The 25799-nt window shown below is 37.4% G+C and overlaps 1 protein-coding gene across 1 annotated transcript; it reads left to right on the top strand.

Annotated features, from left to right (window-relative positions):
* Positions 1-2576: 2576 nt before the first annotated feature.
* Positions 2577-25214, top strand: LOC116116444. Its single transcript, XM_031402508.1, is given in 9 exon segments — positions 2577-2654; positions 2697-2891; positions 21665-22003; positions 22154-22229; positions 22757-23153; positions 23230-23882; positions 23885-24256; positions 24635-24770; positions 24938-25214. Coding segments are annotated over 9 exon segments (2523 nt in total).
* Positions 25215-25799: the final 585 nt, after the last annotated feature.

Here is a 25799-nt window from a genome sequence, read left to right as displayed (position 1 = left end):
AGAAATAGAAAAGAATGAAGAATATAATCAAAGAATAAAGTGAGAAGAAGAAAAATCAGAACATGAGTAACGGAGGAAACACAATAGTGCAGTTTGGTTTACTTACTAAGCAATTAGTGCTCACTCCGTTAATTTACTGTTTTGCAGGTACTAGATGATTTGTGATCGGGTGGCACATCAAGAAGTGGTGGAGTTTGGCGGCATTGTTCAAGATTACCTTATATTTACTAAAGTATATCAGTGTTTTGCGTATATATTTATATGAAATAAAAATTAGAACTTTCAGATTTACATTATGTATATATATGTTTGTAAAAGTTATTTAGTAAATTCTATCTTATATTTCTTACAGAATTACTGGCTATATAGTATATTACATTTTTGGTATCACAGCGTCGATTTTGGGAAATTGACAGTATGCCTCGCCTTCCGCATTGACGTACCGGAGCCGATCGTTGTAAGTTATTTCTTTTCTCACTTGTATTAGCAGACTAATGGTATTGATGCTATGTGTTTTAGATGAGACAGACGACTCGATCCGGTAAGAAGAATGCAATGAGTACGGGTGAGCCATTAAACCCGTCCAGATCTACTCCCCCTGTCCTCGATGAGGCGAAGATTCGTACTATTATTCAGCAGGTATTGGCAGAGAGCCAGGGGAGACCTATATCAGAGGGATTTAAGACCCCAGTAGTTGTACCACCGACCACTAGGGAGGAGAGAGAAAGGCCGATACCTCTGATAGTACAGAGTCATCTTAAGCCCATTTATGGGTTACCTAGTCAGCATTAGTCGTTAGAATTTCGAGGTATGACTGATCCATCAGTGGCAAAAGAATGGATTAGATCTGTGGAGCATACGACAATACTTTTTCCCATGACAGATTGGGAGAAGATCCAGTATGCGAGTTTCTTATTTAACAGTGATGCCTGGATATGGTGGGAGGTGATGGAGGAGACTCATGATGTAGCCAGGATGACCTGGGGAGATTTTAGATGACTTTTTGAGGCAGAATATAGGACAACTGATACAATGCATGAAAAGATACAGGAATTTAATAACCTACATCAGCGAATTAGTTCAGTGAAGGAATACTCCATTAGATTTAATTCCTTGGCGAGGTTTGCACCAGGTATAATGAGCACACCAAAGTTGAGGAGGGATAAGTTTGTGCATAGGCTGAATCCAAAAATAGCCCGAGATGTGATGGCAGGTGCCCAACCCCCTCAGACTTATAGTGAGGCTTTAGAGCAAGCTTTGCGAGCCAAAGTATTTGTTAATAAGTTAACTTCATTGACTCCATCAACAGTAGTGTCCAGTATTCCACCTCCCACTCTACAGAGAGACAGATTTGATAGCCCCAATAGTAGAGAAAGGAAGAATAAGAAAAGATTTCAGTCAAAGAAGAACAAGAGGGATGGGAAGAACAAATGGCCAAGAACTATTGAGTTTCCCTAATGTCAGAAATGCGGGAAATATCATCCGGGAGAGTGTCTCAAAGGTGTGTGTTTTAGATGCTGACAACCCGGACATATGATGAAAGATTGTAAGGCTCCTCATGCACCCACAGCACAGACATCTAGAGGTACTAATGCTCGAGTATTCATGGTTGCATAGAGTGAAGCTGAGGCCAGCCCATCGGTGGTTACTAGTCAGTTCTTATTTCATTCAGTTTCCCTTTATGCATTAGTTGTTTCTGGAGCCACACACTCATTTATTACACATGGGATTATAGAGAGATTGGGTTTGAAACCTATTACAGTAGAATAACCCATTAAGATAGAATTGCTAGATGGTGACAGTGTGGTAACTCGGGAGATGCTTCCAGGGGAGTTTGTAGTGATCCATGGAAGAATGTTGCCGGTAGATTTGATTGTGTTTGACATGCCCGACTTTGATATTATTTTGGGCATGGATTTGTAACACAGTGACTAACCCACGTGAGAAAGCAAATGCAATAACTCTGAGGAGTGGGACAGTCTTGGAAAAGGTGGAACAATCAGGGAAAGAAGAAAGCCCACCATATGAAAAGGAAGATTCCGATGAGGAAGTTGACGAAGAAATAATTGTTGAAGAGAAACCAACCAGTTCTAGGGAAGATGAGCAAAAGCAGGAAGAAAGGCAAAGAAAAAAGAAAGAGAAATTGCCATTCCCCGAGATACCACTAGAGTTGGTACATCACACCCCACCCGTGCCTTTTCCTCAGAGACTCAAGAAGAAAAATCAGGATAAGCAGTTTACCAAATTCATTGAAATATTTAAAAAAACTGCATATTAACATTCCTTTTGCAGATGCATTGCAATAGATGCCGAGCTACGCGAAATTTCTCAAGGAGATTTTATCAAACAAAAGGAAGTTAGAAGATGAGGAAATAGTGATGCTTACAGAGGAGTGCAGTGCCATTTTGCCGAAGAAGCTACCCCCGAAACTCAAAGATCCAATGAGTTTTACTATTCCTTGTATTATAGGAAACATTACTTTTGAGAGAGTTTTATGTGATTTAGGTGCAAGCATCAATCTAATGCCTTTTTCTGTTTTCAGGAGATTAGGAATTAGTGAAGTGAAGCCAACAACCATGTCGTTGCAGCTTGCAGATAGATCCACAAAACATCCGAGGGGTATAGCTGAAGATGTTTTGGTGAAGGTGGATAAAGTAATTTTTCTGGCAGCTTTTGTTGTATTGGACATGGAATAGGATAAGGAAATGCCTCTCATTTTGGGAAGACCATTTCTGGCCATCGGAAGAGCTCTCATTGATGTGCAAGAAGGAAAGTTACTATTAAGAGTCCAAGATGAAACAATAACATTCAATGTTTTTGAGGCTATGAAATTTCCATCTGAGTCGGATTCATGCTTTAGTGTAGACGTGGTGGATGAACTAATAGCAGAGGTTATTGAAGAGAACACTCTGCAACTACCTCTAGAAGCGTGTATTGCCCAATAAAAAACAATAGAGGTAGATGAGCCGGCAAAGAATGAATGTGCTAGATTGTTGGAAACAGTTCAGCCGATGGTTGAAAGCCAAGATCTAGAATTTGAGGAATTTGATTTTGAGAAAGAGAAGGAAAAAGAAAGAAAGGAGGAACCTCCAAAACTTGAACTGAAGCCTTTGCCTTCCCACCTCAAATATGTGTATCTTGATGAATTAGAAACCTTCCCAGTTATCATCAATTCAAGGTTGAGTAAATTAGAAGAAGAGCGATTGATTCGGGTGTTAAGGGAACATAGATCAACAATTGGATGGACTATTTCAGACATTAGAGACATCTCTCAATCATTTTGTATGTATTAGATACTTATGGAAGATGATGTCAAGCCTAGGGTGCAACCACAACAGAGATTGAATCCTTCGGTGAAGGAAGTGGTGAGAAAGGAGGTGGTGAAACTTCTAGATGCAGGCATAATTTATCCTATTTCTGATAGTCCATAGGTGAGCCCGGTGCAAGTGGTTCCAAAGAAAGGTGGTATCACAGTGATAAAGAATGAAAGCAATGAATTGATACCAACCAGGACAGTCACGGGTTGGAGAGTGTGCATTGACTACCAGAAATTGAATGAAGTGACAAGAAAGGATCATTTCCCACTTCCGTTCATCGATCAAATGTTGGAGAGATTGGCAGGGCATGCTTACTATTGTTTCTTGAATAGTTTTTCAGGATATAATCAAATCGCCATTTCTCCTAAAGATCAAGAGAAGACAACTTTCACTTGTCCCTATGGCACCTTTGCTTAAATAAGGATGCCTTTCGGATTATGCAATGCACCGGCCACATTTTAGAGATGCATATGTCTATCTTTGGTGACATGGTTGAACGGTTCATAGAAGTCTTCATGGATGACTTCTCTGTTTTTGGCTCTTTTTTTGACAATTGTTTATCTAATATCTAATTTGTTTTGCAGCGATGTCAGGAGACGAACTTGGTGCTAAATTGGGAGAAATGCCAGTTCATGGTACATGAAGGAATTTTACTCAGTCACAGAATTTCAAAAGATGGCATCCAAGTGGATTGAGCAAAAACAGAAGTGATAGAGAAGCTGCCACCACCTGCAAATGTTAAGACAGTTCGGAGTTTCTTAATTTACTGATTAAAGATGTTGCTTTTGATTTTCATGATGAATGCATGCATGCTTTTCGAACTCTTAAGAAATTGTTAGTGTTTGCACCTATTATTGCAGTTCCCGATTGCAGACTATCATTTGAATTGATGTGTGATGCTAGTGATTTTGTACTAGGAGTAGTATTAGGATAGAGGAAAAACAAAGCGTTGCATGTAATTCAGTATGCTAGCAAAACACTTACCGATGCACAATTGAATTACACCACTACTGAAAAAGAGCTATTAGTTGTGGTTTTTGCATTTGACAAATTGCGTTCTCACTTGCTAGGTGCTAAGGTGATAGTTTACACGGATCATTCAACATTCAAACATCTATTAGCTAAGCAAGAAGCAAAACCATGATTGATAAGATAGATCCTACTACTACAAGAGTTTGAGTTGGAAATCCGAGATAAAAAGGGGTCAGAAAATGTCATGGCGGATCATTTGTCAAGGATTGAATGACCAAGTCAGGGAAGTGAAGAGGAAACCCAAATCAAAGAAACCTTCCCAGATGAGAAATTGATGAGAGTGGAAGAAGCACCGTGGTATGCAGATTTTGCAAACTACTTGTCATTGAGAGTGCTCCCAAATGGAATGACCTTTCAGCAGAAGAGAAAGTTTTTCTCTAACTTGAAGTATTATTTCTAGGAACAACCATTCTGTACAAACATGATACGTAGGTGTGTATCGGAAGAGGAGATGGAGAGTATTCTACGACATTGCCATGAGAGAGAAGTGGGTGGTCATTTTGGAGGAACTAGGACAGCGGCCAAGGTCCTTCAGTCTAGATTTTATTGGCTAACCCTATTCAAGGATGCCTTCCAGATGTTTAGGAATGTGGCCAATGTCAACAGAGTGGAAATATTTCGAAGAAAGATGAGTGTCGTTAAACAATATCCTAGTTGTTAAGATGTTCGATGGTGGGGAATTGACTTCATGGGTTCTTTCCCAAATTCTTACGGGAACATGTACATTTTGGTAGTAGTGGATTACGTATCAAAATAGGTGGAAGCAGTTGCATTGCCATCCAATGATGCTAGGGTGGTGGTTAATTTTGTGAGAAAGAACATTTTCTCAAGATTTGGGGTACCACGGGCAATCATCAGTGATGGAGGATCGTATTTTTGCAATAGGCAATTAGATGCGATGTTGGGAAAATATGGAGTGAAACATAGAGTTGCGACACCATATCATCCACAGACTAGCAGGCAAGTGGAACTATCGAACAGAGAACTTAAGGGAATTTTAGAGAAGACGGTTAATGCATCTAGGAAGGATTGGTCACGGAAATTGGATGATGCATTATGGCCCTACCACACTGCATTTAAGACTCCAATTGGTATGTCTCCATTTAGGATGGTCTATGGGAAGGCATGTCACTTGCCGGTAGAACTCGAGCATAAGGCATACTTGGCAGTCAAACAGCTAAACATGGACTTACGAGCTGATGGGGAAGAAAGTATGCTAACTTTGAATGAACTCGATGAGTTCCATCACAAAGCGTATAAGAATGCTTGGATTTACAAAGAAAAGACAAAAAGGTGGCATGACAAGCATATCAGGAAGAAGAACTTTGAAGTGGGTCAGAAGGTGTTGTTGTATAATTCTAGACTTAGGCTCTTTCCTGGAAAACTTAAGTCTAGTAGTCCGGACCTTTCACAGTTACAAGAGTCTACCCATAAGGGGCGGTGGAAGTGTCACATGAAGAAAAGGGCACATTTAAGGTCAATGGACAGAGATTGAAGCCATACATTGATGGGGTGATGAGTTGCAAGTCATTTCCCATCCAACTTGACATCCCGACATGAAGACTTGAGAAAGTCGAGCTTCTGACTATAAACAAGCGCTTCTTGGGAGGCAACCCAAGTGTTTTCACTTGTTTGTCATTTGTCTGTTGTTTTAAATTTGTTTAGTTGTTATATAAATTAGAATAATTTTGATTTCATGTGTTTTTGGGTGTTTCAGGTGAAATATCGAACTCAAGCAAAAAAGGGAAAATTTTTCCAGTTTTAACCGCGGCGAAGTACAATTTTCAAGAAAAGGAATCTGAAAAGTCCCAGACTTTGCCACGGCAAAATTTGTTCTTCGCCAAGGCGACGTGCTCTCTGGAATTTTTCACCGTGGCAGAAAGAGTTTTGCGAAATTGAGTTAAGGGAAGTTCACCGCAGCAAAGTGTGTTTTTCATCGTGGCGCTGTAGGCTCTGGAATTTTTCACCGCGGTGACAAAAGTTTCTTCGCCGCGACATCGACTGCGTTCATATTTGTTCATAATTGAAGAACTTCACCGCGGCGAAGTTTTTTCTTCGCCGTGGCGAAAACTACTTTTTATAAATAGTGAGTCGCGACTCTTCATTTTCGCGAAAAACTTCAAAACACATCCGAGAGCCAAACTTTTCCACCTTCAATCCAGAGCTTCTCCAATGAATTCCCATCACTTTTCCTCACTCCTTAACCCTCACAAACACCAAAACAACTCATTTTAGCAAGGATCTCTGGGAAAAATTGAAGAAAATTTTTGGAAACCCTAGGGTTCAAGAATTTGGGGATCTTGCGATCTAGGCCAAATTTTGTTAAATTGGTGGTGAATACATCTTGGGATTGGTGAGATTTCGAGTTCTCCAAAATTTAAATTGATCAATTTCAATTATTAGAGTTTTGAATATGAGATTTTGATTGTTTGCGTGAGTTGTGGATTTTTATTGCTGTTTGTGCTTTGATTTTGATTAAAGAAGTGTGGATCTTGATTTGTGTGGTGTTGAGGAGGTTGGGTTTTCAATTTGGGAGTGTTTTGTTGAGTTTGGAAGAAGAGTGATTTTTGGGGTCTAGGTGCAATTTTTCAAAATTTTGGTGTTTTTGCAGGAGTGATTGTGGTCAATAGTAGGGTATTTAGAGTTGAATTGTCTGGTTAGAATCTTAGTTTGGGGGTACATTAGAGTCGAACCAAAAATGCTGCTTAAAGTACCGTCCAAGGGTAAAGGAAAAGGAAAAAAAGTGGACAATAGATTTGTTAGTGACAAGGGTCGGCAACGATATGAAGGAGCAATTAAAAGGAAGGATAAGGGGTTTATTGCCGAGCGGGGTTTGACCACTGTCTATGCTGAGGAGTGGAGTCAAGGGAGAAAGTAGGATTCATTTATATGTGAACCTAGACATGCGGCCGTAGAGCCGATAGTGAGAGAGTTTTATGCCAACCTTCCTAACTGTGATCCTGGGCATGTATTTGTGAGGGGGATTGATGTGCCAATAGATGCGAAGGTCATAAACAATTTTTACAACTTGCCTTCGATTGACCGTGATAATTATCTGGAATTTAAGAAGAAACAATTTAAGGAGGATGAGATACTTAAGGTCATAGCAAAACCGGATACCCCTTGGGAGGTTTCGAAAAAGGATAAGAAGAGTATCAAGGGAACTAATCTGATACCGATGGCTAGGTTGTGTCAGTACTTTGTGTGCGCGAGGATGATTCTGGAGACACATTATAGTTCGGTAACTTTTGATAAGGCGGTATTGCTTTATTCCATCGCCACTGGAAAGAGAATGGATGTGGGGAAAATTATCATGACGAGTATGAAGAATGCAACCCAACTAGGGTGAGGGAGGTTCCCTTTCCCACATCTCATCACCGAGCTGTGCACTCGAGCAGGAGTAGAGAAGACGAATGATGAACCACTTATCCATCCTGCCCCAGTTCTCGACACCGCCTACTATCGGAAGCTACTTGGGCGTACTCCTAGAGAAGAACCTAACTCTGGAACAAAAAGACAAAGAACCACAGAAGTTGGCACATCATCCAATTCAACGTCCACAATCAAGGAGCTGATGCAGCAGATGTTGGGTAAGATGAAACGGATGGAACGACGTCAAGGTTGGTTGGCAGAGTAGACCCATATGATGTTGTTAGGAAACGACCCGGTTGCGCAGCGGAAAACAAAAAATTTACAACCACGGATCGTTCCTTAGAACCCAAAATCAAGGCACAGATTTTACAGTTTATGCATAATAAGAATCTGCAGAAAAATAAATCCAAAGGTTTGAGAAACCATACCCACGTTGGAGGCTCCACCAATGTTGTCTCTGAATGTGTTTGCTACCGATCCAAGTGTAGGATCGAACCGTAGAGGTCCACACGAAGACAATCAACAAGAACCAAGGAGGGATTTGCTAGATCCTCCTTGGCCTTAAGAAATCAAGAAGAAAAACAAAATGTTTGTTTTTCAATGGAACAGTGAAAGGGGTGTGGGAGTGAGTGTAAAAGGGGCTGCTGTGTGTTTTTTTTTTCAAAGGCAAAATCAATTAATTAATAAAACAACAAACACTATTCCTTTTATAGGCAAACCAAGTTGCCCTATTCCCACATGGAATGGGCTTGGGCTCCAACCCAAACACCCCATGTTGCCAAACACTCCCAATTTGATATTTTAATTTAATTCATCATTATCTTAATTAAAATCAATTAATATTTAATTAACATTTAACAATAATGATGATTTAATTAAATATGTGCGAACACACATTTAACCGTAATTTCACTTATTTAATTTTTTACAAATTAAATAAAAGGCTACGACCTCAGCAAATTTAATTGCACTGTGAAATTACCAAAATACCCTTTCGCCTAAAAAGACGAAAACGCCCTTCTTTCTTCTTGGCTCTTAAATTATCTTCTATGTGTGTGACCCATAGGCTCCTCATCATACCGGTAGTGTATAGTATCGCGATTAACACCAATTAATCGTCTCACTAATACACAGACCAAGATTGGCCCCTAGCAAGGCATCATGGCCACCCGATAGATTCGGATTCAGCAAAGTAGCTACCTGTCAACGATATGGTTACCGTACAATACGATCCTTTCATCATACGTTATCTCGACGAGACGAAGGCATAGAAATAGTGTCAACCTTCGGTTACTCTCGATATTATATATTCAGTTTCTGGACCAATGACCCGTATTATAATCTGGATAGAGCAACAACTCAATCCCACTGTGGCCACAGTTTTAGTGTCATTGCCATATACTGAATTGCGCCGTGAGATAACTTCTCCCGTACCCGGGAGTGATGAATCCTTTGTCAATCCACCATAGTCTTGATACACTCCTTGATATAGCCAATCACCACCGTACTGACAGCTCTGAATAGAACTGCGTTAGGCTAGTGTCAAACTGTACCAATCGGTGCACAAGGCGCTCCGGTGATCTCAAGTCTAAGGATCACATGCACCACCATTCGTTAGAGGATTTGTTCCATAGACACTGGGGTTACCATCCATATGGAATCCTCTGGTGGGTCAGTCCAGTGAACTTGCTGCGGTATATCCGCCTACAACAAGCACCCATGTGTTGCACCAGGTTGTCACCAAACAACCTTGACAAGTGAGATCAGTCACTGCCTTTCGACAGGGTCGTTCAACACTATGATAGCCTTACCGTATTATCTGTGCCCTTACTTCAGAATAATACTGGGGCTATGGACGTTTCTAGAATGGCCACCATATGTGCTCATAGGGTTCTCACTATCAAGATTTGAAACACTTGATACCCTCGTCATGGTTCTACCATTCTAAGGACATATATTAATACATATTGCAATAATAATGATTTACGCGATATAGAATAAAATGCCTTTTATTATTGATTGATGAACATTATTACAAAGAGTCAATTCCACAATAATTGATTGGCTCTAGGGCATCTACTCTAACAGATGTATGGTATACAACATAGCTGCTGCACCAAGCTCGAGATTGATATTTCGAGCTTCCAATGGGAAGACTGGGATTCAGAGGAGTGGATGGGCTCCAACATAGAAGATGATGACATCGAAGAAGATGATGACATCGAAGAAGATGAGGAGGCTAAAGAATGACACCTGAGCACTTGTTTTGTACTTTATTTTTATTTTCAGTTGTATTGTCTTTTATTTTGTACATGGAACCTAATTTTTTTCTTTTTTTTTGGATTGTTTAATTTTTGTTTGAACTCCTAGTAGTTGTAAGGGTGAGATTAGGATTGTAACACAGTAGACACCATAGAATTTCAATTGTTTTACAGATTATGTTGATGAGAAAGCCAAGGAACGGGTGTGCATGTTGTTAAGCGAAACTCTGACTTCACGGATTAATCAGGGAAGTATCTCGTACCTTTGTAAATTCTGTTTTTCTATTCCTAAATTGTGCATAATGTGACATTGGGGACAATGTCATCTTTAGTTTGGGGGTAGGAAAAATTTGAACAATTTTTTATTTGTGTTTAGTTGTTTTCATGTTTTGTTGTGTATGCCAATGATGAATTACATAAGTCTATGATGAGAATAGGATTGTTGGGATTTTATTGTTGAAAAATGTTAAGCATTGCTTCAAGTTTATGTTGGTTGACTGAATTTAGCTTAAGGTTTGTTAAGTGGTTCAACCACCATTTTCATTATTTCAGCATGCTTAGAAACATTTTATGTGATTAGGTAAAGTCTTGATAATGTTGGTGGACTCTAGAACCTAGTTGAGAAGTGCTTGAGGTGAAATTCTGGGAATAGACATTATTGAGGAAGTGAGTTAGGCAGTTTTTTTTTTTTTTTTTCGAAACGTTTTAGCCTTTCTAGCCGACCATGAATTTTATCCCTAGTTACCCATTTGAGCCTTAGGAAATCATCGTTGTTCTATTTTTCTTGTACAACCAATAATGCCCAAACCTGTCACCCTAAACATGTCCGCAACCTTTAAGAGAACTCTAAACCTAATGCAAACATAAAGAGCGTGGAGAGTTGTGTGAGATGCTTACGAACTAAAAGATTAGTTTGGGGGTTGTGAGAAGGGCAAGAAGAACAAGAGGGGTAATTAACCTCGATATGATTACTGTTGCTTTTTAAAAAAAAAAAAATTTGAGAATTGCATTGCAGTAGCAAAAATGAGAAGTTCACATGCTTGAGGGTTATTAAATGGTTGATATCTTAAGTGATGGTTGAGGAAGAAAGTGGAAGTTGATTTAAGTCTTGGTGTTTGCTTAAAGGAAACCGAGTTCTCTTGCTTAGTTTATCCTTTCCTTTTCTTTGAAGCCCACTAACCGAGCCTAACGTTACAAGCCTGTAAAGACCTTTTGATCTTTAGTGATGTCTAATCCTCATTAGTGGAGAGTAGTTCGATACTTAGGCTTATGGAGTCTACCGCCATTTGAAAAACTTTGCATTTCTGCATAAAATAATCTGGGAAGTCGGAATGTGGACTAAAGTGGGGATCACCCACTCAGGGGACCAATAGAGAAAGATAGTCAATGCAACTTATAACTTCTTGGAGTGTTGAACATTTTCTAGTAATAATTTTTCAACAATTATTGAGATTTGTATAAATTCTAGGCAGTTCTTATGTTGAGTTTGAGTCCAATTTTTGTCTTATCATTTTCAGTTTTGTTGTTTTGAGTTTTTGGTTGTTTGTTATTTTTCTTTCTTTGTGTTTTGTACCTGATGCTCGGGGACGAGCATGTGTTTAGTTTGGGGGTATTTGATAATCCGATGATTATACTATTTTATTTAGGCTTTTTGGCCAGATTTTAGATACTTCGTAGTTTGTTTATGCCTGAATTGCTACTTAATTCTATATATTTTATGTTTCAAGCTGAAACGTGTATTTTGAGCGAATAATGAGTGGATTGGAGTTTCTGGACCCAGAAGTAAGCGAATCTCAGAATTTGGGAAAGTTCTGAAGCAGAGTTGAAGCACTATGAAATTTGTTCCCATGGGAAACCATCGAAGATTGAAGATTCAAACAAGGAAGCAAGCGGGGGGTAATTCTGTAAATTCAGAATGTTCCAGGAAGGTTCGTCGTGGCGAAAGAAGCTATGCACGAGATTTACTTTAGTTCGTCCCCATAGCGAAATTCTTTCTTCGCCGTGGTGAAGTCTGCAAAATTTTGTTTTCTCCAAAACGCACAGTTTGATTTTAGGAAAGGTTTTAGATTTTTGAGCGAACTATATAAGAAAAACCTTGCCATTTTGGTCGAGGTTCGTCCGGTTTTCGTTTGGTTTAGAGTAGCTTTTTCATTTGGAGAGAAGATTTGAGCTTTAATATTATGGATTCTTCAACTAGGGGAGATCTCTACTCTTTTCTCTTTATTTCAATATGTTGACTACTATGTTTACTGTTTTTCTTGCTATTTGTGTTAATTTAGTTATAAACTAACCCATTTTGGGTTAGGGTTTTGATGTAATTCGGATTTCTATGGATTAATCAATTGATTATTGTTGCTTTTATATTCTATTGCATAGATTGTGTGATTATTCCGATTTTTATTGATTTTACTTGTTGAACATGATGAGATTGAGAAATGAATCATGTTGAGCTTCTTGGATAATTACCATTGTTATTTTGAATGCTAGAGATATATTTTAGAAACAATGTAATCAATCTAGGATTCTATTAGCTTAATGAACTTGGATTTGTTAATCTTCAATTTATTGGGTGCGGAAGATTAATAGGGAAAAGTAGGAATTATAGCCTGAGAAGGTATGTCTTACAACTTAGGGAATTCAGTTTACAATCCGTGCATGTGAGTGTAAAAGTAGCATAATCCACAGAATTAATCCATAGAGTCCGAATGAAGTCAAACCCTAACCGTTTGCTTACATTGATATTACTCTTGTGTTAAATCTTGCTTTCATAATTTAGTTGTTTTTACACTTAGTAAATTTTGCTTTCAGTTTAGTTTTATATTATCCCATAAATCCAAACAATTTTCGGTTTCTCCAACTTGAAAACAAATAGGAAATTCAGTGCTTAGCAACCAATACTCATGGGAACGATACTCACTCATCACTTTATTATTTTGTGCGACTAGTGCACTTGCTATATTTGCATGTTGTAGTAATAATGCATCATAGACGATGTAGATCCCCACTATATTGGGATGAAGTGGGAGAGAAAGATGCTTTGAATGCAGCTCTTGGACCGGAGATAACTCAGAAAATGATGGAAGATATTAAGTTGATCAGTAACCGAATGAAGCAAGCTCAAGACAGACAAAAGAGCTGTGCAGATTTAAAGAGAAAATATGTAGAATTTGAAGTGGGTGATAAAGTGTTTATTAAGATTTCCCCCGACAAGCGGGTAATGCGATTTGGTGGTAAAGGAAAACTTGCTCCTAGATACATTGGCCCTTTTGAAGTGTTACAACGAGTGGGAAAGGTAGCTTACAAATTAGCGCTACCACCAAATATGGATAAAGTGCATAATGTGTTCCATGTCTCAATGCTTCGAAGATATATTAGTGATCCCTCCCATATATTAAAAGTAGAAGAAGTGGACTTAGAAGAGAATCTTGTTTATGAGGAGCGTCCATTACAGATATTGGATAGAAAGATTAAGGAGCTCCGAAACAAAAGTATTCCACTCGTAAAAGTCCTATGGAGGAATCATAAGGTAGAAGAAGCAACATGGGAGGTAGAACAAGACATGCAAAACCGCTATCCTGAGTTGTTTGTTTGAATTTCGGGGATGAAATTCTTATAAGAAGGGGAGAATTGTAACGCCCACATGGAGGTACGTAATTTAATTTATGCTCTTATACCTTTAGTTGAGTTTTGTTAAAATTATTTTGAGAAAATGTGAAGAAAATGCCCTAAACTTGCATTAAAGGTAAAATGGTCTTTTCACTCAAATTAGTTGAAATTGTGGGGAGTTAAAATAGATAGAATTTCATGGAGAATGTAATAAAAATAAGGGCATTATGGTAATTGACTAAGGGACATAGATGAAATTTTATAGAAAGTGCAAGGGCAAAATGGGAACACATGCTTATATTAGTTGATATAAGGCTTTATTTGAAGAAAACCCTGACACATATTCAGCCCTTGTTCATGCCACTCTACCCCATTTTTCTCTCAATTTTCTTCACTAAACTTCAAAGGAAAATCATAGGATTTGGTTTAGATTTTTGGAGATTTTCAATCTTCAAGCATCCTAAGGTAAAATTCTAGCAAAATGAGTGTGATTAAACTTTAAAGTTTTAAATTCTTATGGTTTTTATATGATTTAGGTCCAAGAGGAAGAGATTTAGAGCAAAAGGGAAGTAATCTCACATATTCAAGGTAAGTAAACCTAATTTGAACCTTAATTTGAGCAAAACTTGTGTTGAATGAATTTTTGCATGTTTGTATGTGATGGTATGAGAGAATTTATGGGCTGTTTTTTATGTTTATTGATTTATAAATTCTAGCCATGAGAAGAAGTGAATGATTATGTGATGGTTTGGTGAAGTTGTGGAAGATTTTGTACTGAAAATTTTTGAAGTGTAGAGAATTGTTGAAAATGGATAGGTTTGATGCTATAATTAGTGAGTTTTTGGCTCACAATTTGGTTGAATTAGAGAGTTGTGGAGGTGTAGCCAACAAGATAGTTGCATGTGCATATGAAGTGTTTGATGAAAATCCAAAGAGAAATTGCATGCATGAGTTGACCAAACCCTAATGAGGAAAAGGGTTAGAGAAAGGCAAGACTTGAAGTTTGAATGTATATTATTGATCTTTTGACCTGTTTTCACAGGGGAGAATGGTTAGGAAAGGTTAGGGAGTAAGTGGAGGTAAATAGGTATGGAAAAGCCTTAAAGTAGGCATGTTACCAAGGTTGCCCTGTCAAGTCGGTGACCTTCTGAGTGATTTTTGGGCATCTTACCTATTGAACTGGGTTGAGTCCTAAACATAAAAGTTGTAGCCCTTTCTCTAAGCTTTAAAATGAGATGAAGATCATAGAAATCTAATGTGTCTAACTTGAGATATTCCTTCTTGAATATGACATGTGTAGAATAACTATCTCAAAAGTGCTTCCACTTTATTAATTTGCTTGTAGCCTAATAATCAATGGTTGATCCTAAGTATGAAAATGATGTTTAAAGGGTTGTGAAGCATGTTTGAATGAGTGGTCTTTATGATTATTTAATGATTGTATGAACATATATATTTGATGTAATGAATTTGTTATGTATCCATGAAATGGTCATGATGAAATGATATGTTCATATATGGAAAGTTTATATTTTTTTTTAAAGAATGCAAGTGTAGAATTTCCATAGCTTGGGAAGTTATGTAGAACTGTGCATAGTATCTCTTTCTATTCTCTTTCTATATTATGCTATGATAGAAGGTTTTTGCGATGGGGAACCCATGAGTGATAGAGATGCCCACATACACGCCGCCATGAGCGAGCAGCATCAGCAGAGAAATATAGTATTTGTACAGTCCATGAGTAGTGTATGTGGATGAGGACTGTACCCAGTAGAGTATACCTACATGCATGCCGCCACAAACGAGCGACCACATCAAAGAGATACAGTACTTGTATAGTCCATGAGTAGTGCTTGTAGATGAGGACTGTACCCACTCACATGGCCAGGGTTCCAAATCCATGCATCAACCTACTCCGATCGGCAAACTAGAAAGAAGAAATAAAAGAAAGAGAAATAGAAAAGAAAAGAAAGAGATTACAACATAAGAGAAACAGAAATAGAAAAGAATGAAGAATATAATCAAAGAATAAAGTGAGAAGAAGAAAAATCAGAACATGAGTAACGGAGGAAACACAATAGTGCAGTTTGGTTTACTTACTAAGCAATTAGTGCTCACTCCGTTAATTTACTGTTTTGCAGGTACTAGATGATTTGTGATCGGGTGGCACATCAAGAAGTGGTGGAGTTTGGCGGCATTGTTCAAGATTACCTTATATTTACTAAAGTATATCAGTGTTTTGCGTATATATTTATATGAAATAAAAATTAGAACTTTCAGATTTACATTATGTATATATATGTTTGTAAAAGTTATTTAGTAAATTCTATCTTATATTTCTTACAGAATTACTACCTATATAGTATATGACACAACCCAAACAACCCCTATGTCCAAACAACCCCATTTAGATATTTTAATTATTATTATTATTATTTCAATTAAATTAAATTAATATATATTTATAATATATTAACATTTAAAAATAACAATAATTCATTTAAATATATGCGAATACATATTTAAATATAATTTCGCTTATTTAATTTTATTAACAAATTAAATAAAAGCTACGATCTCAACAAATTTAATTGCACTGTGAAATTACCAAAATACCCTTTCGCCTAAAAAGACGAAAACGCCTTTCTAATAATCTGGCTCTTAATTTATCTTCTATGTGTGTGACCCATAGGCTCCTCGTCATACCGGTAGTGTGTAGTATCGTGATTAACACCAATTAATAGTCTCACTACACACAGACCAAGATTGGCCCCTAGTAAGGCATCATGGCCACCTGATAGTTTCAGATTCAGTGAAATAGCTACCTGTCAATGATATGGTTACCGTACAATCCAATCCTTTCATCTTCCGTTATCTCAACGAGACCAAGGCATAGAAATAGTGTCAACCTCAGTTACTCTCGATATTATGTGTTCAGTTACTAGACCAATTACCTGAATTATAAACTGTATAGAGCAACAACTCAATCCCACTGTGGCCACAATTTTAGGGTCATTGCTATTTACTGAATTGCACCGTGAGATAACTTCCCCCGCACTCGAGAGTAATGAATCCTCTATTGATCCACATAGTCTTGATGCACCCAATCACTGCCATATTGACAACTCTGAATAGAACTATGTTGGGCTAGTGTCAAACTACACCAATAGGTGCACAAGGCACTCTAGTGATCTCAAGTCTAAGGATCACATGCACCACCATTCGTTAGAGGATTTGTTCCATAGACACTGAGGTTACCATCCATATGCAATCGTCTAGTGGGTCAATCCAGTGAACTTGCCTACAGCAAGCACCCATGTGTTACACCAGGTTGTCACCAAACAACCTTGACAAGTGAGATCGGTCACTGTCTTTCGACAGGGTCATTCAACACTATAATAGCCTTACCGTATTATTTGTGCCTTTACTTCAGAATAATACCAAGGCTACGGACATTTCTAGAATGGCCACCATATATGCTCATAGAGTTCTCACTATCAAGATTTGAAACACTTGATACCCTCGTCATGGTTCTACCATTCTAAGGACATATATCAATACATATAATGATGATTTACGCAATATAGAATAAAATGTCTTTTATTGATCAATGAACATTATTACAAAGAGTCAATTCTATAATAATTGATTGGCTCTAGGGCACGTACTCTAACACATTTATCATATTACAAGGAAGGTTATTATTGATCATTTAACATGTTTTCACAGGGGAGAATGGTTAGGAAAAGTTAGGGAGTAAGTGGAGGTAAATAAGTATGGAAAAGCCTTAAAAAAGGCATATTACCATGGTTGCCACTATCAAGTTTGTGGCCTTCTGAGCAATTTTTGGACATCTTAATTATCCAAATGGATTGAGGTCTAAACATAAACTTGTTTCTCTTTCTCTAAGCTTTAAAACGATACCAAGATCATATCAATCTAATGTGTATAACTCGAGATATGCATTCTTGAACATGACTTGTGTAGCATGACTACCTCAAAAGTGCTTCCAATTTCTTAATTTATTTTTTAGCCTAATAATCTATGATTGATTTCAAGTATGGAAATAATGCTTAAAGGGTTTTGAAGCATGTTTGAATGAGTGATCTTTGTGATTATTTAATGATTGTATGAACACATATATTTGATGTAACGAATGAACATGGAGGTTATGTGTAATATGCTATGTATTACCTAATTATGAGCTTCTTTATGTATAAACAAGCCTAAGTATGATATGTTTCTATGAATTAGTATGCATCCACGAAATGGCCATGATGATATGTTCATATATGGAAAGTGTATGTTTTTAAAGAATAAAGCATGTCAAGCATATTAATAATGAAAAAAGGGGGACTAGATCCCAAGTTTGAGTAAAATGCTTTCAAGGTACATAGACATGCATTTTTGTGAAGAAAATGATTTTTAAGTTTTATGGAAGCTGTTGGCATGTTATAGGGAACTTGAGCTCACTCGTGCACATGTCTAGACCAAAAGAAATGAATAGTCCATAGCATGCATGACCATGGGGATTGTGTTATAATTTAAGGTTAGCTCATTGGCCAAAGGTTCCGTAATCCATGCCTCAACTTAGTCCGACTGGGAGACAGTAAAAGTTTTCAAAGAAAAATGTATTTATACATGCATGGCATTGAAGTGCATAATTCATGAACATTAAAGGAAAGCACTACATGAATTATATTATGCATTATGATATGAACTGAATATGCTATGTTATATTACATACATGTTATTTTTATGTTATTAATGTTTGGTTCATGTATAAGTAAATAGGATGTTTTCCAAGTTTGAGAATGTTACATAAGGTTAAATGATCGATACCCTTACTAAGTGATTAGCACTCATTTCCCTAGTTTCCATGTTTTACAAGTAATGGTTAAAGTGGTAATGGCAAACGGTAGTCAAGGAAGCTTGGGGGCATGCATATTAACTTTTCTTTTAATTAAACTTATGATGTTATATAAAGGATGTTGTTTTTGAATTAATATATATAGTTTGATGTCTATAATCTAAGTTTTATGAAATAATGAATATGTCTTGCTTATAAATGATGGGAGATATTTTATATTTGCTTCCGCTATTAAACAATTGATTTAGTTGTTTTCCTTAAACCATATGTTTTATATATAATCATATTTCGACAGGTTGATTAAGAAAGTAATGTAAATGAGAGGAGAAGTTTTTATTTATTTATTTTCATATAGTACATGTTTGTAACCAGGATTTACGTTTTAAATCACACAACCTTCTAGTCATGAATTCTCTATGTTTCCATAGTACTGGAATACTTAGAGGGTACCCAGCTTGAGGGGGGTGTTACAATTGGTATCAGAGCACGGTTCTGGTACTTAAGAGATGTTTTCTATTTTATGGAACTAGATTGTTATTTCATGAAGTTTTTCGTATGTCCCTCATGCTACGTTGACACACCCTCACAAGTTAACCACTGTAAGTTTTTCCTTTACTTGTTTAAGTTTAAGTTAATGAAATAACGAAGTTTGTTCATTTCTTTTGACTCTATAAGTGTCAAGATGAGTCGAGAAACTGTAATAGCTGCTTCCTACTCAAATACTCAAAAAATATACATAATAAAATACATATAAAGAGTTGGGCCCAATTTTTTTTTCCTTTTATTAAACATATACATTCTTTATATAAAATTTGGATCATGTACAAAAGTTATCAAAAACATGGTGGATAGTGTAACCACGTCCCCTCGCGTGCCGACGTCCATCTGATCGTGTCCTTACCTAGATCCTGCAAAACATAGGAAACAATGGGGTGAGCACTAAAACAATGCTCAGTAAGTAAATCCTCTACTCATCTAACCCCGTAACTCTCTCTAATTCTTTCCTTACAATGCTCATTTACTCTCTCTCTTATACTTCTCACTATTTTCTCTTTCTCATAACTCTTTTCTACTAACTCTCTTTTGTAAGTCACGGCCTTATCTTACCGAAGGCTCTCCGTGACTTCTGCTCATTCTAGCCGATCGGACTCGGTTATGCATGGATTCGAAACCCTTGTCCATGTGAGTATATAATCTCAATCTCGGGTACTCTCGGGTATAGCCCTCATCCACATGCATTCTCACGGGCTACACCACTTCTCTCTCTCATACTCATGCCGCTCTCTCAAAGCGGCGTACATGCAGGAATACTCTACCCATTACTCACGGGTTCCCCATCGCACAACCTACTCTATTCTCTTTTTCTTTCTTTTCTCTTAATGAAGCTCACACTCAAAGTTCTCAACTCTTTCTCTACTTTCTTTCTCTAATGCAATTAATGCATATGGATGACTCATGCTCATTAATGCACTCATGAAATGCAATTATGCCATGAAGCAAAAATTAAGGCTTTCTACTCTTACTCATGCTTCTCTTGAGCATTTCATCAAACAACTCATGTGCATACAAAAACTCTATTTTAACAATAACTTAATCATCCAAAAATGGGAGAAAACTCCCTCATACACTCTAAATTCATACCAAAGAAAAACACTCCTATAGGGTTTGCTCAAAACTTCCTTCAATCTTCAATCAAAACTCAACTCAACATCATAAAAATCTTAACACTTCTCATATTCCAATATATTCAATACTCATCAATAACTATAATCTCGTCTCATCTCGTCTCAACAAACATGATACATACACATTCATACATAAATCTCTACTCAAAGGAGTTCTTAAATCTCAACTTGGGTTGGATTTACTTACCTTGTGAATAAGTGGCTTTTCTAACACTTCTCCTTCCCTTTTTATAGCCTAGCTTCTCTCTACAACTTAAAACAACAACAATAACAATATAAGCTTTCAACACAACTATAAGCAAAGGTACATCTAAAGCAAGAATCCTTACCTGAGGATGCTTTAGATGAAATCTCTACTAAAAACTACCCAAAAGCTCCGTAAAACTCCTTAGAAATCTTGGAAGATTGAATGGAGAATAGGAAGAAAATAGAGAGTGAGAATGGCGGTGGAAATGAGTGAAATGAAGGGTTTACTACACTTAAACCCTTGTTAGCTCAATTTACAACCAAACATTCCCAATTTACCCTTGCTCTTTTTTAGAAATTCCATCTTTACCCTTTACTTCTTTGCAAATACACCCTCATCTCCAACACATTCTCCATGAAATTTCTTTACATTTCACTCCCCACTTTTCCTGCTAATTAAGGGTAGAAAGGTCATTTTACCCCTATGGAGAATTCTCTAGAAACCTCAAGAAACTTTTCTGTCGTCCCGTCGCCGCGGCGAAGAAATTTCCCTTGCCCCGATGAAAACTTACAGAATTGACACCGCAATTACAAAGCCCACGTCGCCTTGGCGAAGACTATTCTTCACACCGACGAATACTGTAATTCCAAGATTCCTCAAGTCTCAACCACTTTCAAGGCAAACACTCAACCAACTTAACATACCATTTCAATTAAAGCCCAACTAACCAACCATGACAACATACAAACTCAATTGAAGTTGAATCAATGAACATGTAAGTAATTTGCAACTACGTACCTCAAGTGGGGCGTTATAGAAACTAGATCCAGACAAGGTAAGCGGACTCTAACTCCACCTGTAGGTACCAATCCAAATGTTACAACAAGATTGGATGTTGCCACAGTGGGAGATATGATCTGGGCGGCAATAAGGGAGGCCTTAGGAAATCATAATACGATTGTACTACCTCTAAATCAGGGTGCAGGGCCAACTTATCAACACCTACCACTTCTCAAGTGCAGTTGGAACCTATTTATTGGCTCCCAAGCAAGCACTAGCCACTTGAATTTAGTGGCACTACCGATCCGTCAATAGCTGAAGAATGGATCAAAGCAGTAGAGAGGGCAGTGGCATTGTTTACGATGATAGATCAAGAAAAGATTCGATATGCCACTTATTTGCTATGAGGTGATGCCAGAATTTGGTGGGAATTAATCGAGCATGCTCTCAATATTGTCGCTCTCACTTGGGGTGATTTTAAAAGGTTGTTTGATGTAGAGTACAGGACAACATATATGTTATTTGTTAAGACTCAAGAGTTTATGAATTTGCAGCAAGGGAGTAAGATAGTTAAAAAGTATTCTACTCTATTCAACTCATTAGCTCGATTTGCTCCTGTTATGGTTGATGCTCCTATGGCGAGAATAGAAAGATTTGTAAATTGCTTACACCCCGAGATAGCCCGAGATGTTATGGCGGGTGCTCAGCCTCTACCGACATATCTTGAAGCCTTGAATCGAGCACTACGGGCAAAAGTGTATGTCAATAGAGATGTTCAGCAGTCCAAACCAGTGGTTGTAGCAAATAATCCTCTTTCAAAGCCACAAAAGAGTTGTGATGAAGCCTTCTCCCTTACCAAAGATAGTAAGAACAAGAAGAACTTTCAGCCTCAGGTAAATAAGAAGAATTGGAAGGGTAAAAGGCAATAGTAGAAGAAGAATAATCTTTCTTACTATCAGAAATGTGGCAAGCAACATAAAGGGGAATGCCTAATGGGGAAAATGTGTACTTTAAGTGTAAACCCTCATCCTCTGGTTACTCAGACAATTGGAGGAGCTAATGCCAGAGTATTCACTATCTCCCAAAGCCAAGCAAAAGCCAACCCATCAGCAGTCAATGGTCAGTTATATTTCCACTTTGTCCCATTATATGCTTTAATTGACTTAGGAGCTACCCACTCCTTTATTTCCTATGAAGTTGTTGAAAGATTAGGATTAGAGCCTAATAAAGTGGAACCAATCTTAAAGATACAATTGCCAGATGGGAAAAGTGTAGTAACTAGTGAGGTTCTTTGTGGGGAAACAATAGTTATTGATGGGCGAGAGTTAGAAGTTGACTTGATTGTTTTTTATATGCCCGATTTTGATGTTATCCTAAGCATGGATTTCCTAGGTAGGATGTTGGAGAGATAAACTGTCACAAGAAAAAGGTTAGATTTAATTTAGATAATAGAGATAAATTTAATTTTGGAAAAGGTCACATACTTACTGGTATGATAAGTGCCATCAAAGCGAGAAAGATGTTGAGAAATGGATGAATGGGGTATATAGCCCATGTAGTGAATATGTCGAAGACTCCAACCCCTAGTGTGTATAATGTGCCCATAGTTTGGGAATTTGCGGATGTATTTCTAGATGAATTACTAGGTGTGCCTCCAGAAAGGGAAGTAGAATGTTGTATAGAGTTGGATCTGGGTACCACACCAATTTCAAAAGATTCGTACAGAATGGCTCCAGCAGAACTCCAAGAGTTAAAGAAGCAATTTCAAGAGTTATTAGATAAATGTTTTATCAGACTGAGTCGTTCACCATGGGGTGCTTCAATTCTGTTTGTTAGGAAGAAGGATGGATTCCTCTTAATGTGCATAGATTATCGGGAGTTGAATAAGGTGACAATGAAGAATAAATATCCATTGCCTCGTATCGATGACTTATTTGATCAGCTAAGATGTGCTTCAGTGTTCTCTAAAATTTATTTGAGGCCAGGCTACCATCAGGTCAAAATTGCAAAGAATGACATCCAAAAAACTCCCTTCCGAACTAGGTATGGACACTATGAGTTTGTTGTGATGCCTTTTCGATTGACCAATGCACCAACAATATTTATGGACTTGGTGTAGGGTTTTCCATGACTATCTAGATAAGTTTCTTATGGTGTTTATAGATGATATCCTGGTCTACTCTAAAACAAATGAAGAACATGAACAACATTTGAGGTTTGTATTGCAAAGATTAAGGGAGAAGCAATTGTATGCCAAGTTCTCCAAATGTGAGTTTTGGTTGGATCGGGTAATGTTTCTTGGTCACGTGGTTTCCAAAGAAGGCATATCAAAGGATCCTAGTAAGGTAGAGGCAGTACTTGAATGAAAAAGGCTAACAATAGTGAAGAAAGTGAGCAGTTTTCTAGGCCTAGCTGGGTATTACAAAAAATTAGTGCAAGGGTTTGCTAAACTTGCTCGTCCACTCACTAAACTTACTAAGAAAGAGACTCCATTTCAGTGGATAGATTTATGTGAGCAGAGTTTCCACCAGTTAAAGAGGAGATTGACCACAACTCCCATTTTAGCTTTGCCCGAGGAGGGTGTTGATTATGACATTTATACCGATTCTTCATACAATGGTCTTGGGGCAGTATTGATGCAAAATGAGAAGGTGATAGCCTATGCCTCTAGATAGCTAAAAGATTATGAACTGAGGTACCCTACACATGATTTAGAATTAGCAACAGTTGTGTTTTCCTTAAAAATCTGGCATCATTATCTAATGTTGTCAAGAGTAATATTTACACAGACCACAAGAGTTTAAAGTATTTCTTCACTCACAAAGAGTTGAATATGAGGCAAAGAAGATGGTTAGAGTTAGTCAAAGACTATGACTGTGAAATCAAGTACCATCTAGGGAAAGCTAATGTAGTAACAGATGCTTTAAGCCAGAAAGTTCCTCTATTCCAAATCACAATACAAAAAGAGTTGCAGCAAGAAATCCTCAGGGAGAGAATTGAGGTTGTAACTGGAGGATGTGCTAGATTGGAAATCAAATCTGCTTTAATAGAGGAGATCAAAGAAAAACAAGTAGTTGATGATTCATGCAAGGAAATCTACAAGCGAGTAAATGAGGGCAAAGAGACAAATTTTAGTGTAGTGAATGGTATTATGAAATTTCGAGATAGGTTGTGTGTTCCTTAAGATGTAGAGATGAAGAGTGAAATTCTTAGAGAAGCACACGATACACTTTATACAACCCACCCTGGAAGTGTAAAGATGTACCAAGATTTAAAGAAAAGCTATTGGTGGTCATGTATGAAGAAAGATATAAGTGATTATGTGGCTAAATGTTTAATTTGTTAGCAAATTAAAGCTGAACACCAGAGACCATTAGGATTACTATAGCCTCTTAGTATTCTTGAATGGAAATGGGAAGACATATCTATGGATTTTATTGTTGGCCTTCTAAGAGTACAAAAAGGGTATAATGCGCTATAGGTGATTATAGATAGACTAACTAAGTCAGCGCACTTCATACTAGTGAAGGATACAACTACTTCAGATCAGTTGGGTCAGATTTATGTAAAAGAAATTGTGAGGTTGCATGGTGTGCCTAAGACAATAGTGTCAGACAGAGATTCAAGATTTGTTTTAGCCTTCTGGCATGGGTTACAAAGGTGCTAGGTATAAGGCTAGCTTTTAATATGGTTTTTCACCCCCAAACAGATGGTCAAACTAAAAGAACCAATCAAGTGATTGAAGATATTTTACAGGCCTGTTGTATGGATCATAAAGTAAATTAGAGTGATATAATTCCATTAATGGAATTTTCCTATAACAACAGTTATCAGGCTACTATCCAAATGGCACTATATGAAGCTCTATATGGGAGAAAGTGCATATCACCTTTGTATTGGGATGAAATAGGAAAGAAGGAGTCTTTGGTTCAAGCCTTAGGACCAGAGATGACTCAAAAGATGATTGAAGATATCAGGTTAATCAAAGAGAGAATGAAACAAGCCCAAGATCGCCAAAAGAGTTATGCAAACTTGAAGAGAAAGGAAGTGGAATTTCAAGTAGGGGACAAAGTTTTTGTTAAGATTCCCCATACAAACGTGTAATGAGATTTGGCAGAAAAGGAAAGCTTGCTCCATGATACATTGGTCCTTTTAAAGTGCTAGAAAGGATTGGAAAAGTATCTTACAGACTTACATTACCACTGAGCATGGAACAAGTGCATAATGTTCTTCATGTTTCATTGTTATGCAAGTACATAAATGATCCTTCTCATGTATTACAAGCAGAGGAAGTGAAATTGAAGGAGAATTTGATTTATGAGGAGTGTCCAATCCAAATATTGCATAGAAAGATTAAAGAGGTCTAGAATAAAAGTATTCCACTTGTCAAAGTTCTTTGGAGAAATCACAAGGTTAAGGAAGCTACTTGGGAAGTCGAGCAAGACATGAGAGACTGCTACCCAGAGTTATTTGCTTAATTTCGAGGATGAAATTCCTATAAGGAGGGGAGAAATGTAAACCCCATCGGTACGTCCAAGAGTAAAATAGTCTTTCCATTTTTATGTGCTAAGTTAACGACCATGCACATGACTTAGGATAAAGTGGTAAGAGAATGATGATATTTTGTTGGCTTGACAAGATAAAGATGATAAAGGATTGAGTAATAAAAAGAAAATTGTTAAGGTGTAA

Source organism: Pistacia vera, unplaced genomic scaffold (genome assembly GCF_008641045.1).
Source record: "Pistacia vera cultivar Batoury unplaced genomic scaffold, PisVer_v2 Contig774, whole genome shotgun sequence".
Taxonomy (NCBI): domain Eukaryota; kingdom Viridiplantae; phylum Streptophyta; class Magnoliopsida; order Sapindales; family Anacardiaceae; genus Pistacia; species Pistacia vera.
This window is presented reverse-complemented; position numbering and strand designations above follow the sequence as displayed.